The sequence below is a fragment of the Pecten maximus genome, chromosome 7, assembly GCF_902652985.1.
Source record: "Pecten maximus chromosome 7, xPecMax1.1, whole genome shotgun sequence".
In the NCBI taxonomy this organism is placed as follows: domain Eukaryota; kingdom Metazoa; phylum Mollusca; class Bivalvia; order Pectinida; family Pectinidae; genus Pecten; species Pecten maximus.
The window spans coordinates 20749069-20767998 of NC_047021.1; the positions used below are offsets into that span (position 1 = coordinate 20749069).

The 18930-nt window shown below is 34.5% G+C and overlaps 1 protein-coding gene across 4 annotated transcripts in view; it reads right to left on the minus strand.

The window, feature by feature from the left end:
- Window positions 1-6100: 6100 nt before the first annotated feature.
- LOC117331874 (histone deacetylase 6-like) overlaps window positions 6101-18930 on the minus strand; it is a 198150-nt gene continuing 185320 nt past the window's right edge. For all 4 annotated transcript variants that reach the window (XM_033890829.1, XM_033890828.1, XM_033890830.1 and 1 more), the window contains one exon: window positions 6101-6523. In XM_033890829.1, coding sequence (XP_033746720.1) covers window positions 6458-6523 — 66 coding nt within the window. In that variant the 3' untranslated portion in view covers window positions 6101-6457. The remainder of the gene's footprint in view (window positions 6524-18930) is intronic.

Here is an 18930-nt window from a genome sequence, read left to right on the forward strand (position 1 = left end):
CTTTTGGCCAACATCCGAATGTAATCTAGAAATTATGATAGAAATGCATTTTGACCCGTCCACACGCACGTGGTTTGAAGTTCATCACTTACATATAACCACACAAACACATTAAGATAATAGATGTATTGCTTTAATAGATATAAGTTAAATACGTTGTCAACAAATTTATAATTTTTTACATGTACATCCATTTCTCCTAAAATTTTCTTTTGTTGTTTTGTTTCCATTTCCCACAACATATAACAATAGATTCACACATTTTGAAGAATGCTATGATATCATAAGCAGGGCAATTACATTATATTTGATATGGTATAACCTTTAGAAAACAAACTTAATATTGATCAATTATGGACCTTTGGTGAGGTCAATAGGTGTTATACCAACCTGGTAGAATAAAATATTAACCGAAGGTGAAGACCCAGGTCTATATATTAGATTTTAGCAGGTTGGTAAAACACCATATTGACTGAATCTGACATCCTGATTAATTTTCATATTACCTATGAAACCTGATATATTTATCTTGAAAACAGGAAATTGATATTGAAGCATTATGACATATATCACGACAATTATGACATCATAAACACAATATTGGCTCAGTGTTTTTAAAAATAGAGACATGGACATCAATGCTTCAAAATATTAACCTCCATGTGGTTATGTTTTAGACAATTACAACTGAGGAAATTGGAATCACATCTTATATGTGGTCATAAAACAGCCATAGGATGGCCATTTGAATAAAGGCAGGATCACTTCTGAAAACAGGAACCGGAAATAATATATGCAAAATGGCGATTGTGAAATGATTATTGATATATGAAAGAACAATTTGGTCTGTGAATTATGTTTGGGGTGACTATTGTTATCTTGAACTGCTTATTGATATTTGAGATAACAATTTTGAACCGTTTCTTTATATTTGAGGTGATAATTGTGATGTTTATTGATATTTGAGATGACAATTGTGATTTTTATTGATATTTAGGTGACAATTGTGAACTGTGTACTGATATTTGAGGTGATCAATAATTGTGAACTGTTTATTGATATTTGAGATACCAATTTTGAACCGTTTCTTAATATTTGAGATGATAATTGTGATGTTTATTGATATTTGAGATGACAATTGTGAACTAACTGTTTATTGATATTTGAGGTGACAATTGTGATTTTTACTGATATTTGAGGTGACAATTATGATCTGTTTACTAATATTTGAGGTGAAAATTATGATCAGTTTACTGATATTTGAGGTGAAAATTGTGAACTGTTTATTGATATTTGAGATGACAATTGTGATGTTTAAGGATATTTGAGATGACAATTGTGAACTGTTTATTGATATTTGAGGTGATAATTGTGATGTTTACTGATATTTGAGGTGACAATTGTGAACTGTTTATTGATATTTGAGGTGATAATTGTGATGTTTACTGATATTTGAGGTGACAATTGTGAACTGTTTATTGATATTTGAGGTGACAATTGTGATCTGTTTACTGATATTTGAGGTGACAATTATGATCTGTTTACTAATATTTGAGGTGAAAATTATGATCAGTTTACTGATATTTGAGGTGACAATTGTGAACTGTTTATTGATATTTGAGATGACAATTGTGATGTTTACTGATATTTGAGGTGACAATTATGACCTGTTTACTACTATTTGAGGTGACAATTGTGATCTGTTTACTGATATTTGAGATGACAATTATGATCATGTTTACTACTATTTGAGGTGACAATTGTGACCTGTTTACTACTATTTGAGATGACAATTGTGATCTGTTTACTAATATTTTAGGTGAAAATTATGATCAGTTTACTGATATTTGAGGTGACAATTGTGAACTGATTATTGATATTTGAGATGACAATTGTGATGTTTAATGATATTTGAGGTGACAATTATGATCTGTTTACTGATATTTGAGGTGACCATTGTGAACTTTTTACTTAATATTTTAGGTGACAATTGTGAATTGTTAACCGTAATTCCCTGCATGTTTTCCACTGCAGTAGATTGCCCCCACAGGCCAAAATATTGAGTTTATGATTTAAAGTATGTTGATAGCCCGCTCTGGTTTATAGCCAGCAGGTTATCTGCTATGATACTTATATGATATGTATACAGATGTATCTACTGGATTGTGGGTACATGTATACTACAAGGGAATCCCCTGGTATTGCTTATGTTGTCGCTGGAGGAATCCCATGGTATTGCTTATGTTGTCGCTGGGGAATCCCCTGGTATTGTTTATGTTGTTGCTGGGGAATCCCCTGGTATTGTTTATGTTGTCACTGGGGAATCCCCTGGTATTTTTTATGTTGTCGCTGGGGAATCCCCTGGTATTGTTTATGTTGTCGCTGGGGAATCCCCTGGTATTGTGTATGTTGTCGCTGGGGAATCCCCTGGTATTGTTTATGTTGTCGCTGGGGAATCCCCTGGTATTGTTTATGTTGTCGCTGGGGAATCCCCTGGTATTGTTTACATTGTTGCTGGGGAATCCCCTGGTATTGTTTACGTTGTCGCTGGGGAATCCCCTGGTATTGTTTACGTTGTCGCTGGGGAATCCCCTGGTATTGTTTACATTGTTGCTGGGGAATCCCCTGGTATTGTTTATGTTGTCGCTGGGGAATCCCCTGGTATTGTTTATGTTGTCGCTGGGGAATCCCCTGATATTGTTTATGTTGTCGCTGGGGAATCCCCTGGTATTGTTTACGTTGCTGCTGTCGGGTTGTAAATGCTATACCTGTAGGCATATTATCTTGACACGTGAACAGTGTTAATTAATGAAGGCATTTCTGGTTCTACTTTTGAGTTGTATTTACTTAACCAGGTATTTGTCCACGCACAGGTAAAAGTATATCATTGGCAGTATAGGTATACCTATCTGAATCTAGATACAGAAATAATTGTGATAATAACTGTGCACATCTTAATTTGTTAATTAAACCAATCTACTTGTATACTTGTGTTCTTTTTTCTTGTATACGAAGTCATCATCACCATTCATACAAAATTTGTTCCCCGAGTAATTTGTTACCAAGGAAGCTTCTGACAAAATTTGGTCAAAATCCATCCAGTTGTTCCGTACTATGATCTTTAGGAAAGGTTGATGGACAGCAGATGATGTGCTATATGGTATCATCATATCATATCATATTCTATTAAATCACCTCTTTACAGTCACTAAAAATCTCTATCACATGACTGAGAAGGCAAAGGTATACATACATCTTTTCTTTCTCTCTCTCCCTATATATAAAAAATACCATCTAAATCATATACAAAAAAATCTTCTCTAATAATAATTCATTGACAACAACATTTATTTCTTATATTTAGAATTGAGTGGCCTCAATTTGAATCTAATAATTCTTTATTTCAGAACTGATATGCTCTTCATCTTTAATGACTGGCAAGCAAATAGACTATAAATAGCACTAGGAAGTCCACTATATCTTGTTTGCATCATTCATATTGACTATAAATGACGTAACAAGATCGAGAGTTCAATAGCCACAGGTATAAAGGACAAAAAACTGCTACATCCTGCACCAACATTTAACATCAAGAACGTATCGTCTTTTCTGTCCACTTGTTATTCTCATACAAGAGGCCCAGAGAGACTGTATCGCTCACCTGGTTTATTGGAGCAAACATCATAATAATGTTCATGTGTTCATTTTGCTAACAGCTTTATTTGTTGATGTATAATTATGTTGTGGGGATCCAAACTGCTTCAAAGATATAACCCAGAAACAAAGTCAAGATTCAACATGATTGTTTTTTTTTAAGAAAATATAAGTCCCTCGGGATGGGGAAAGACCCCAGGGCCTATTTTTACATCAGGATTGTGTTCATCTCTTGATGCCCAGCAAGGCTTTATTTATAATTATGGGGTCGAGATCTGAATGGTTTCGAAGATAAAACAAAAGGAATTAAGTCTTCAAGGGTGGGGAAAGACTCCAGGGGGTGGGGGTGGGTAGGTAGGGGTGTGTGTGTGTGTGTGTGTGTGTGGGGGGGGGGGGGGGGGGCATACATAGCTAATTTCCAGAGAAGAAGTCATTAATATCAATATTGCCAAATGGACCCATTTTGGCCCTTAGGACCCTAGGGGGTCAGCCCCTACATTTGTACAATTTTGAATCCCTATCCAATGAGGATGCTACCAATAATGAGTGATGTACATGTACGTAACCTAGTTTCAGAAAAGTTGTTAATAGATCTTTAGCCAAATTTATTCCTTTTATAGCCATCCCTCAGCTCCCTGGGGGTCATGCAGCTGGGCCATTTATAGTTTTTTGAATCCTCACACCCTAAGGATGCTACCCGTCAAATATGATAAGATATTCATCATATTGACCCCTTTTGGCCCCATCCTTAGGCCCCCAGGAGGGTCAGCCCCATCATTTGTACAATTTTGAATCCCAACCCCATAATGATGCTACCAGGCAAATATGAGCGATATTCATTGCTTAGTTCCAGAGAAGAAGTCGTTTATATCGATTAAGCCAAATTGACCACTTTAGGCCCCGCCCGAAATCCACCAGGGGGGTCAGCCCCACCATTTGTACAATTCATTAATCCCCAACCCATAATGATGCCAACATTCAAATTTTGTTCAATTCCAATTAGCAGTTATGGAGAAGAAGTAGTCAATTGTTGACGGACAGACGACAGACGCCACAGTATAACGCATAAGCTCATCTTGGTCCTTCCAACTAGGTGAGCTAATAATTTACATATATTGCTTTTTTTAATATATAGGAATATACGTACATCATTAGTTTCATGTTATAAATTAAATCTATTTGTATCAATATAACTCTGTTATCAAAAAAGTAATTCATCAATACATGCATGTAAAGTTAAAATATGATGCAATTTGATTTTTGAAACAACCAAATTACAGAAAGATAGTTAAAATCACTTTTCTGATAATTAAAAACAGTATTTCAAAGTAAAGTCTACACTAGCCCAATGGAAACAAAGATTTTATTTCAGATAGGGCTTTTTTGTCTTCCAAATTTGAGTGCTCTCCCTTGAACCTCTGACATGAACATGGTTTTAAAGACAGTGAGACAATCTGCTGACAAATAACCCATAATGCACTGCATTTTTGTATTAGCTACCATTGTATGTCACTGTAGTCTGGGGTAAAAACATGTTCATTGTATGTAAATGTACCTAGGACTGCTAGCTAAAGTCAGGGGAAGCTGAGAAACGGACTGGTCTGTATACTGATCTAGTTGTGTATTTGGGCAAGACACTTTACCCTGATTGATCTGGATGGCATTGGGAGGCCTTTGATCTGGATAGCATGTGGGAGGCCTTCCAATGTTGTTTAGTGAGGTAGTCACCAACTACTACATGGAGATACCACCACAAAATGACCACAAGTTGATAAACCCAACAAGCAGATGGCAGGCCATGAATACATTAGGTATAACAGAGAATATTTATCATGAAAAGTCTCAAGGAGAAATATTTTTTATAATACCAGCGTATAATATTTCATGGGACAGGGCTTTAACTCCAATTTTGGTGAAATCAGGAAAAAGTTTTATATACCACACATCATTTTAACATAATTAAGCCTAAAATATTTTTAAGTTTTAATATTTCTTATTAATTTGTCAATATATCATTTCTGAAATTTCATCAAAGAGCAACATAAATATAGATTTCTCAATTTTACAAGATGGATAGTAAAATTCTGCAGTGGCAACACATTCTTTTTCAGAAAAAAAGTAATGATTATGGGCCTGTGAGGTTTTCTATAGTTTCCCTGCTTTACAGCTAAATTAATAAGAGAAAACTGTTGGAAGATGATTATAGATCCTAATTGATAAATGTAAGACTTCATTATCTGGCCCTCTTGATTATTCAGGAGAATTTTCATTCAAACACATTGAATGTATCCGATATCTGACACTGAAAGCAAGTTCAGATCATTCATGTCATTCTGAAAATGAGGCATAATGAAAATGTTGATGAACAAACAAATGCAGCCCATTCAGCAAATATAGATATACATTCATGTAATTCGATCCTTCCAGCAAATGAGCTAAAAACCAAGAGACTACAAAAGTATCTTTATAGTCAAGCAACCTTTAAGAATTACAAAATATAGGCACATATATAAGTTTTGATATGTTCTATAAACCTAACCAAAACTTTACTCCAGGAACTTAGTTTCACGTTATCTGAAATCATTCCCTCTTAAATAGGAAACGTTTACAGGTAAAAACACTGAAACCATTGTTAAATTGGCAAAAATAACAAGCCACATGAAGAGAAAGTTAAATCAGTCATCAATTAGCATTGAGGTAAATCAGTAGTTTCCCTATGTAGACATCCCAAGCACTGTACACATCGATTACAATGAGCATTCATATTCATGTCAGAATTAGCTTCCATAAACACTGTCCTGTGTTAAGACCCGGACATCTCCGTTCCAAACTTGTGTCTGTAGGCAGCTTGCTTGGCAGCATTTACAATCTGTAATGTATAAATGCTACAATGAATTATACAAACCAAAGTAATATTTCATATAATCATGATATAATACTGTATTCAACCTAATAAGCATATTGTACACTTACAAAAAACAACGTGGGTGGACTTCATCAAACCATGAACAGAGAAAAATTCATATATGAAATTCAGGGGGAAAAATAACTTTTTTTTTTTTCATTTACATTATTTTATGTAGTGAAAACAATCCAGAGTCTTCGGTTTAAAGACAAGATTATAATTGAGCTAATCAGTGAGGTAAGGAAATTTTCATATGTGTCAATTATCCTGCTTTCCTTAAAACAAGAGGCCCATGGGCCTTAACGGTCACCTGAGATTTGAAGTATTTCAGTTAATCTAATTGACCCTTTTGAGCCCATCCATCAGCCCCTAGGGGTCAGTCAGGGCCAACAGGTGTATACCATTAAGCTGTCATCCAATGCTGATAATGTTAACAAAGTTAGAATGAATTCCAATAGAAAACAAACAAATAATAGTCAAAAATGTGATTTCCCTATATAAACTATAGTAAAATTTACCCCCTCCCCAGGGGCAAACTTATGACCCCAGGGTCATGAAATTCATAACATTAGTAAAGCACCATAAGACCCTTCCACCTATGAAGAGTATTTGATCTTAATTGGGTCTTGAAAAGAAGATTTTTAAATTTCAGTCAATTTGACCCTTTTTATAGCCCCGCCCATCAGCCCCTGGGGGTCAGTCAGGGCCAACATGTATATACCATCAATCTGTTTACCCATGCTGATAATGTTAACCAAGTTTGAATGAATTCTAATAGAAATCCAACAAATTATAGTCAAAAATGTGATTTCCCTATATAAACTATAGTAAAGTTTACCCCCTCCCCAGGGGCAAATGTGAAACCCTTGGGTCATGAAATTCACAATTTTGGTAAAGTACCTTAAGACCCTTCCACCTATGAAGAATGTTTGATTCCACCATATCTGAGAGTAGAGAAGAAGATCTTTGAAGTTTTAGTCAATTTGACCCTTTTTAGCCCCGCCCATCAGCCCCTGGGGGTCAGTCAAGGCCAACATGTGTATACCATCAATCTGTTTTCCCATGCTGATAATGTTAACCAAGTTTGAATGAATTCCAATAGAAATCCAACAAATTATAGTCAGAAATGTGATTTCCCTATATAAACTATAGTAAAGTTTACCCCCTCCCCAGGGGCAAACGTGAGACCCCTGGGTCATGAAATTCACAATTTTGGTAAAGTACCTTAAGACCCTTCCATCTATGAAGAGTGTTTGATTCCAACATATCTGAGAGTAGAGAAGAAGATTTTTGAAGTTTTAGTCAATTTGACCCTTTTTAGCCCCGCCCCTCAGGCCCCTTGGGGGTGGGGACCATATAATTCACAATTTTGGTTGACCTTTAGCCATAAAAGCTTCCTGCCAAATTTCATTGAATTTGGTTTAGGGGTTTTGGAGAAGAAGTCGAAAATGTAAATTGTTTACGGACGCACGACACATGACGGACGACGGACGACGACAGACAAAAGGCAATTAGAATAGGTCACTTGAGACTTTGTCTCAGGTGACCTAAAAAAGTGTGTATGTGTGTGTGTGTGTGGGGGGGGGGGGGGGCTTATAGGGGCGGCAGAAGCACTTATTAGATTGAATACGGTATATTAGATTGTTTATTTATAAACAGCTCTGTTTTCATGTTTTTTATTCATTCAATGAAGAACTGTGATAATATGGAATTGTTTTTGAGCAATGAAGACGCTAAATCTGCCGGGGATTAAAAAAAAATCTTTCTTTTCATTTCAAAATATGCTACTTTAGATTGCAATTCTCACAATAGCATTCAGCACCATATCTTTCAAAGTCCCTGAAAAGAAATCCACCACTTAATCACAGCTGATCTACCAATCTTAACTCTGACAGCTTTAATGGATAACTGATGAAAATGTAAGGGAGAATGAAGACATAAAAGTTGCAGATTGGAGCTTAATTTCCCTGAAAACTGAACATTTTGTGAATGTCAATGACAAGCAGGAAGAACATGGCCAAATAGAGGTAGACAAATACTTCTCTTCCTTTACAACTTTACCAAATTCAAATGAGAACATCCTTTAGGCCATATGGTACGAATTGTAGTTCCCCAGGCCTCAACACAACCAACAACCTACTCTGGATGCTGCCTAATAAGGTCCAGGAAGGTTTTTTTCAGAGATTAGATGTTTACCAAGTACAATGTATGATGCATGTTCAATGGAGCCAGGCAGCCAATATGCATGCTCTACTGCAAGTGCATGGGAGACAGAAACTAAACTTGCGTAAAACAGTTATAAGATTTCTTGTATAATTTTGCATATGCAATGATATATTGACTGTGTGTGTAATCCACAATACACTCATATACCAGTAATATTGCACACCCCTTATTTGTAATAATGAGTTTACTGTTTGAGATTCTGTGCTAATTTCAATATTAATTAATAAACTGGATTACAACACACATGAAATATACATTCAGGGAATATCTCTTGCATAATTATCATACTCAAGGGCTTTATCCATAAAAGACGAACCTTCACTTTTCATCCAAAATATATGTGACTAATAATTTTCAGTTTGAAGTGATAAAATGATAAATCACGTGTGAGCCAATGAAGCCAATAGGGAATAGAGATCAATTCAAATGACATTAAAAACAGTCACAAAATTGAATGAGGAATGATAAAGTATGGCCCATGTACATGTAGCACCATAACACTGTATCACATATGATATGTACAAATGGATGTCCTTTGGGTAAGGAAAGCAGGGCAGACTCCTATAACATCAAACTGTTCCCAATATATCAGACAAATCATTCTATAATAGCATGAAAAATCATGATCCATAGACAATAATTCAATTCAGTGGTAAAAAAAGGTGATACAATTGACATTCCACATGCTTCGTGCATGACTGATTAAGTTAGCAGATAAGTACTACTAGGACCGGGTGTTAATTCAAATCCCGAGGACAATTGTTTTCGTGATTTGATTTATAAATTGATGGATGCGACACTGCGACACAAGGGCAGACAATTTTCTAATTAGCAAGGCCCCTTAGACTGTAGAGGAGTTGTCCTCACACAAAATAAATTAACAGGCCAACTCTGCATACAGATGTGTGTATTGAAAGCAACTGATCTCATTTTACCACGACAACCTGGCTATCTACCTGGGTATTATGTATATATAATCTATCTACCTGGGTATTATGTATGTATGTATATAATCTATCTACCTGGGTATTATGTATATATAATCTATCTACCTGGGTATTATGTATATATAATCTATCTACCTGGGTATTATGTATATAATCTATCTACCTGGGTATTATGTATATAATCTATCTACCTGGGTATTATGTATATATAATCTATCTACCTGGGTATTATGTATATAATCTATCTACCTGGGTATTATGTATATTTAATCTATCTACCTGGGTATTATGTATATATGTATATAATCTATCTACCTGGATATTATGTATATAACCTATCTACCTGGGTATTATGTATATATAATCTATCTACCTGGGTATTATGTATATTTAATCTATCTACCTGGGTATTATGTATATTTATTATACCTCAGGCTTGTATCACAGCTTCTGATTAGTGAAAACCATGTCACGTGATTAAAAACATTCGTTATGTCAACCACAAATTTCCAAATAATTCATTATTTACTTGCTGTCGCTTTCGAAACATCATGTCACCCTCTGAATATCATAATGTCACCCTCTCGTGAGCCCTCCAAAATCGTTATGTCACCCTCTCGTGAGCCCCAACTCGGAACTCTCTTCCGTAACGTCTTCAAAAGTAGTCGAATCAGAGGAGTTCCGAGTATTCTGCTCGATAACAACAATGGCTGCCGGCGGACGCTATCGTCTGCCAACAGTGGAGGAAATGGCGAAATTATTGCAAGAAAAGGATTCTAAAAACACCAAAAGGGTCATCAATGGGGCCGTGGATTCCTTTATACATTTCCTATCTGCAACAGGTAGACCAAAGGATTTTGAAAACTTCGACGTCCATACATTGAACGTTCGACTGGGAGAATTTTATGCCGGGGCCCAGAAAGACGATGGGGTACCTCTTAAACGATCTTCGTTGAACAGTCTAAAATATGGTTTGAAGAAATACACATTGAACAAAATGAGTATAGACATCAGTGGTCAGGTTAGAATCCTATGGCTATAGGTTGATTACAATTGAGCATTTGTTGAATAGTTGATGAATTAATGAAATAAATTTTCTTAAAAACTGTTGATAGTCTAGTAATCAATAAACTTATTGATACCAAAATTGATTCACTTTTTTTTTCGGTATAATAAAACAATTACTGCCCTTGTTCCGGGTTGACATGAATATTTGCCCACCCTTGAGGTGTCATGTCACCCTCGGGTGACATGACACCTCTCGGGTGGTCAAATATTCATGTCAACCCGGAACGAGGGCAATAATTGTATAATGTATATAATCTATCTACCTGGGTATTATGTATATATGTATATAATCTATCTACCTGGGTATTATGTATATATAATCTATCTACCTGGGTATTATGTATATATGTATATAATCTATCTACCTGGGTATTATGTATATATAATCTATCTACCTGGGTATTATGTATATATAATCTATCTACCTGGGTATCATGTATATATAATCTATCTACCTGGGTATCATGTATATATAATCTATCTACCTGGGTATTATGTATATATGTATATAATCTATCTACCTGGGTATTATGTATATAATCTATCTACCTGGGTATTATGTATATATGTATATAATCTATCTACCTGGGTATTATGTATATAATCTATCTACCTGGGTATTATGTATATATGTATATAATCTATCTACCTGGGTATTATGTATATATAATCTATCTACCTGGGTATTATGTATATATAATCTATCTACCTGGGTATTATGTATATATAATCTATCTACCTGGGTATTATGTATATAATCTATCTACCTGGGTATTATGTATATATAATCTATCTACCTGGGTATTATGTATATATAATCTATCTACCTGGGTATTATGTATATATAATCTATCTACCTGGGTATTATGTATATATAATCTATCTACCTGGGTATTATGTATGTATGTATATAATCTATCTACCTGGGTATTATGTATATATAATCTATCTACCTGGGTATTATGTATATATAATCTATCTACCTGGGTATCATGTATATATAATCTATCTACCTGGGTATCATGTATATATAATCTATCTACCTGGGTATCATGATCATGTATATATAATCTATCTACCTGGGTATCATGATCATGTATATATAATCTATCTACCTGGGTATTATGTATATATAATCTATCTACCTGGGTATTATGTATATATAATCTATCTACCTGGGTATTATGTATATATCATCTATCTACCTGGGTATTATGTATGTATGTATATAATCTATCTACCTGGGTATTATGTATATATGTATATAATCTATCTACCTGGGTATTATGTATATATAATCTATCTACCTGGGTATTATGTATATTTAATCTATCTACCTGGGTATTATGTATATATGTATATAATCTATCTACCTGGGTATCATGTATATATAATTTATCTACCTGGGTAGTATGCATATACATTGTATAATCTATCTACCTGTATTATATCAAAGACATTTCGTCCCGTAGAGAAGGAAATGACCAGAAAAAATAACGTAACTATTTAGAAGGGACAATATTTGGTCTTTATCAAGACAATTTAAGCCCTGTTGTAGTTGTAAAAGTGGTGGTGTCTTAAGACAGTTTATATCTGTATGGGTAAAAGTGGTGGTGTCTTATGACAGTTTTTATCTGTATGGGTAAAAGTGGTGGTGTCTTAAGACAGTTTTTATCTGTACTGGTAAAAGTGGTGGTGTCTTTAAGACAGTTTTTATCTGTATGGGTAAAAGTGATGGTGTCTTAAGACAGTTTTTATCTGTATGGGTAAAAGTGGTGGTGTCTTAAGACAGTTTTTATCTGTATGGGTAAAAGTGATGGTGTCTTAAGACAGTTTTTATCTGTATGGGTAAAAGTGGTGGTGTCTTAAAACAGTTTTTATCTGTATGGGTAAAAGTGGTGGTGTCTTAAGACAGTTTTTATCTGTATGGGTAAAAGTGATGATGTCTTAAGACAGTTTTTATCTGTATGGGTAAAAGTGGTGGTGTCTTAAGACAGTTTTTATCTGTATGGATAAAAGTGGTGGTGTCTTAATTAAGACAGTTTTTATCTGTATGGATAAAAGTGGTGGTGTCTTAAGACAGTTTTTATCTGTATGGGTAAAAGTGGTGGTGTCTTATGACAGTTTTTATCTGTATGGGTAAAAGTGGTGGTGTCTTATGACAATTTATATCTGTATGGGTAAAAGTGGTGGTGTCTTAAGACAATTTATATCTGTATGGGTAAAAGTGATGGTGTCTTAAGACAGTTTTTATCTGTATGGGTAAAAGTGGTGGTGTCTTAAGACAATCTTTATCTGTACATGTATGGGTAAAAGTAGTGGTGTCTTAATTAAGACAGTTTTTATCTGTATGGGTAAAGGTGGTGGTGTCTTAAGACAGTTTTTATCTGTATGGGTAAAGGTGGTGGTATCTTCATACAGTTTTTATCTGTATGGGTAAAAGTGGTGGTGTCTTAAGACAGTTTACATCTGTATGGGTATAACTATAAGTGGTGGTTGTTCAGGTTTTCTTGTCCTTATAAGAGTGATATTATCTGTATGGGTATAATTATAAGTGGTGGTTGTTCAGGTTTTCTTGTCCTTATAAGAGTGATATTATCTGTATGGGTATAACTATAAGTGGTGGTTGTTCAGGTTTTCTTGTTCTTATAAGAGTGATATTATCTACCACATCCAGGTTGTTCTACTGTTAAAGGCTTTCAGAGTCTGACCAAGATATCAAAATACTAACTCAGAGCTGCCAAAAAAGCCCCCAAAAAACCTTGATATCGTCCACCTCTGGCTGGGACAACAGTGATATCCAAACAATATAAAGAACTAACATAACAGATCTATACCCTGGACAATTCTTTTGTCAGGAAGAGACAGTTTATTGGCACTAGACATTATTAAATCTCATTGAATAACATTGGTAAGGAATTGTACAAATAACTTAAACAAAGCCTTCTTTGCTATCCAAATCTCCAGGGTTAGATATAAGACCTACAATACAGAACGGCAGCAGTGATCTGGTAACTATCATCTGCACAATTCCACATACAGTGATGATGTTTCTACCGCAAAGCAGCGCTGATCAGCATTCTGTGAAATTTAAACATTGTTATAGACCACAGCAAAAGCTTACATTCCCTATAAATTCTTGACAATATTCCATGAATAACAAACTAATTTTACAAATAGAGACTTAGTGATTTAGTACTGCATGAAATATTCAGTAGTGCCTGTTCAAGTTTATTGGTACCATACATTACCTAGCAGATAATATTCCAATGGTATGATTAACTTCATCTTACACATTCCAATCCTTCATTCCTGATTATCATTAGCAGCATTTGAAAACAGACAATTTCAATGCGATCGACATGAATACAGACCTAGCTTGAAAGCAGAAGATCTCCAGTTTTAAAGGACTCGCATAACTAAATAATTTACTATACGTTATTACTAGTGACCTCATCCCTTTATTCGCTCGTTTGAAGTTCAAGTGATGTGAAATTTATATCAAATTAAAGTTTGAAGTTTTTTCTATCGGATAGCCTTCACAAACTGGAGAATTTTTGTTAGAAATTACCGGGTGCTTATAAATTTAATTGTTTTATTTCTGAAAATATTACAACCACTTTTAAGGAGTTTTAAGGATAACATATACGTAAGTTTAAGGAAAGCAGAATTTAACTGAGCCACACCTCCAGGTTGAAAGAAAACAATTGGCACAGGAGATGGTTATTTGAATTATAACTATAATCAAAATGTCTGGCTATTCTGGATAAAACCACAGATTATTCACTATTAATCCAAGGCCATAAAATGGAGATTTCCTCAACACATCATAAGATACTGATGTCTAAGATTCCCTATGGGCCATCAACATACAATACCAATTAATTTTAATTTTCTTCTATTTGATTATTAGTTTTGCGTATTTGCAAATGTAATTGGCAATCAATTTGACCATTCAACCAGTTCCAAGACAGCTTTGCTTTGATCCAATAAATGGAATAAACATGTTCACTAATTGTCTAAATTCTTTAAGCTCAGGATAATTTTTTTAAAACATCTTTACAGATAGTGATGGAAGCAATGAAATGAACAAATATGGAATACCAATGTATTCTGTGGAACAAGGGAGATAACTCACATGGTATCATGAAGATATTTTTATGTACATTACATTTATGTACATAGTAATATGATGTCACTAAAAATTGCAAAATTTGAAGAAAAATATCATAGATTCTACATTCAGTTTGCTGAGTGCATCATTTTGAGGACCCAATTGGAAATAAGCTGTTAACCAGCTTTCATGGGCCATCCTTGGTAAAATTTAAACTGTGATCATACAATGTTTGGAACCCTGTAAAATTTGTGTAAAACTGTAAATATAATACTTGGTACCCTGTAAAATCTGTGTAAAATTGTGATAATCCAAATAATAGCTGATATTTTTATAAGTTTTGAAAATGTACTCAATGTGTTGTATTGTTATTCACGTACCATGCTCTTTTGCCTAAATCAACATTATCATTTAATTTGATAACTTACCCTGTGTACTAAAACATTTAACAGAATAGGCAATCCTCATTCTATGAAAACATTATTTAATGTTAGGAATTTTAAGTTTTATATCATTCACTTAAGTTTCAAAAAGTAGTATGCTTTAATTAGTTTACTAATTTCCTTTAAAACATTCCAAAATTTTAGATGATCAGATATACAAAAGATTTACTAGCTTCATTGAAGAAAATTGTCAAATAAATAGTAAAGTCAGATAAAAAGTTTCCAGTCTTCCAATTTCACCAGCGTAATACATTTCTCATCAAAATGAAGACATACAGTATCAATTTTTTCCAATGTGTGATACGTACTAGCCCAAAACAATATTAGATTGTACTATTCTGAAATATCATGTAAAACAATTATAGATCTCAGAACAATGTCGCCAGAGAATCTTACATTGCTCACCCCTACATCACATCTAGACATTAGAATGGCCAATATGTTTTTGAGCAGATGTGATTATTTCATAACTGATATTTACCTCATTATCAGCTACTTTTTACGAGTTTTTTACCGAACAGACCACCTCACTTATCAAGTTATTTTAGCATCATTTGATGTTAGGTCCATTCATTTATTACTTATTAATTCAACATTTTGTATCTATGTGATACCGACTACACCACACGAAAACATTATACTTATCTTCTACTTCATGATTTGTGATATTGAAATTCTGTGAATGTAGACATAGCAAATACAAATCATCTTTCCCTAATCATTGCTGAATTGTACTGTGGCCCACATGTAATATAAAAGGATGCAGGCAGCAATCACAATATAACATCAGAGAGACATCTTTAACAAGAGTCCTATGGGCGGACAACATATGCCCTTTGAATACCATGTACTGTTATATACTATATTGCTTAAGCATTGATGTCATTTTTTTTTAGTTTCATCGGGGTATGAAACAAATTTTGTTTGCAAACTTCTGTAAGAATCCGCTACACGGATTCATACAGAGGTTTGCAAACAAAATTTGTTTCATTCCCCGATGAAACTAAAAAATAATTGACATCAACGCTTATAATTAATTTTTGAAAATGATTTTCTAATTTAAAACATTTTTATGTACAATTTTATTGGTTTTAAATGGGATTCTTTTACTCAAATCAATACGCAACGTCAATTGTCGTATTGTGACGTCATATTTTTCGCACCATTCTCGGAATTTCTTTCATAGAAGAATGAAAAGAATTTTTCGACCAATCACATTTGAGTATTTACCATGAAAACAAAGAAAAATTAATTATATTGAAATAATATTTGCATAATTACCTTCAAAGTGGATAGTTGGCATGTTATAAATCAAAATTCAATTTTCTAACAGTTTGAGGAAAATAAGTGATCAAAAGTCTCCAACTCATTATACACAACTTGATGTCATGATTATAAAAGCATACTGGTAGAGAAGTCACGCAGAAGGACATTTCTCAGGATTCTGTCTTGTATTTCAAGTGCTAGATATAAACAAGTGACAAAAACCTCTGCTGAAACGCAATCCCAGTTTCAAAGAAATCAGTAAAAAAAGTGTCGACCACACAAGTGGTATACTGTCTTTGGTAACTGTCTGCCTGGTAATGTCGATCACACAAGTGGTATACTGTCTTTGGTAACTGTCTGCCTGGTAATGTCGGCCACACAAGTGGTATACTGTCTTTGGTAACTGTCTGCCTGGTCATATGTCGACCACACAAGTGGTATACTGTCTTTGGTAACTGTCTGCCTGGTCATATGTCGACCACACAGGTGGTATACTGTCTTTGGTAACTGTCTGCCTGCTAATGTCGACCACACAAGTGGTATACTGTCTTTGGTAACTGCATGTCTGCCTGCTAATGTCGACCACACAAGTTTAATGTTGTCTTTGGTAACTGTCTGCTTGGTAATTGAGCTGTCAGCCATCGCCAAAAGGTATAAAGGAAAATGTTGATTTCAGACAGACCAAATATTGCCAATTCAGCCATTAGTGTTGCAATCTGACCAAAATGCTTACAAGGCAATTGTCATGTAAAGGATACCTATATCTTCTCCAATGTAATTATTCTGTCAGAGCTATGACCAATGTAAAACCACTCCGACATGGTCAAAACTATACCAAAACATATAATAGGAGTTGATATTCACAGACGATCTAAATTGCTGATCCAATTGTGAGAAATGATGGGTCAATTTTATACTATAGGAGAATGCTGTCTTCCTACATTACGTAACAAACTGCCGGATATAAATCACAGCCTAGTGTCTAGAAAGTACAAATATAGCTATACTACCCTCCATCATGTCCTGGTCACGCTCCTTTTGCTTCATTCTTTATCTTGTCAGTTTTAATGAAATCAAGCATATCCATACAGATACTAAACTGATGGACATATATTACCATGTATTTCTCTGTATAGATATCATACATGGTGATATGACACATTTTGATTGGATAATCTAATCACCAGTAAAGGATCACTCTTACACAAAGAAGTAATCAAGATAATTGAGGTAGGGATTTGATGATGCAATACATGCTAAGTAAATCAGATCACAGACTAAGATAAGATAATCGAAGTTCAACATAAAAAACCTGGTTGTGCTGTTTTGCATGGCCAAGACGGAGTGACAATATAAACTTTGTATCAGCGTCTCCCATCATTTTCCGCATTATGGCTGTGTATAGCCCTGGTAAACACTAGCCGCGATATACCGTTCGGATAGAGAAAATCTTCTCTTTAGCTCGATGGGTTGAGTGTATAATTAAGATTTATGTAAGCCAGAGGTCCCAGGTTTGATCCCTGGCTGAGGCAGTGATTTAAATTTATTAATCATGTGCTCTGTTATAGAAACTTTGAAACCAGGAGAAAAATGCAAAATGGCCAAACCTGACACTCTCTCATTTATCTAAATTTATCTCAATGCTCCATATGATGGGTTGAATCTAATAAAATAATTTAGTTTAGCCGTCAATCTTTGCGTGGGAGAATGTTGACATTTTGGAATACAGGCATTGCAAACAATCTTCTTCTCAAAGCAATTTTCTACAGAGTATAACACAATTTCTATAATGAAAACATGTAGTTTTGTTTGATGTTCAGATTTCCATAATTCCAGTGACAACCACAACAAGCAGTGAATTTTTTGAGTTTTTTCTCTCTATAAAGTTTGCTTTTAACCAAGGTTCTATTTCCTATTGTATATATTTTTCCTGTCAAAGACATCAAAAGTCCCATATTCTTTAAATGTAGTATATTTTTTTTATATGGGAACATGAAATTCAGGGCAGTCAACATCCACTGTTATCACCGACGGACATTACAAACATTCCAGCATGGCTCAAGTGGCTTGGAAATTGAGTACTTCATAAGATTAACCAGGAGTTCAGCTTCGATTTCCAAACTTAAGTCTCTACTATAAAATGTAAGTAATAAGATTAATTTGGACATTGTATCACGATTAGCAGGGCCATTTATATAATTTCAATTCCCCCGTCTGAGGGGCGCTAATTACGGCAAATATTGTAATTCACATGTCTGATATGGGAGAATGGATACATGAAAAATTTCTCCTGAACAAAAAATGTTT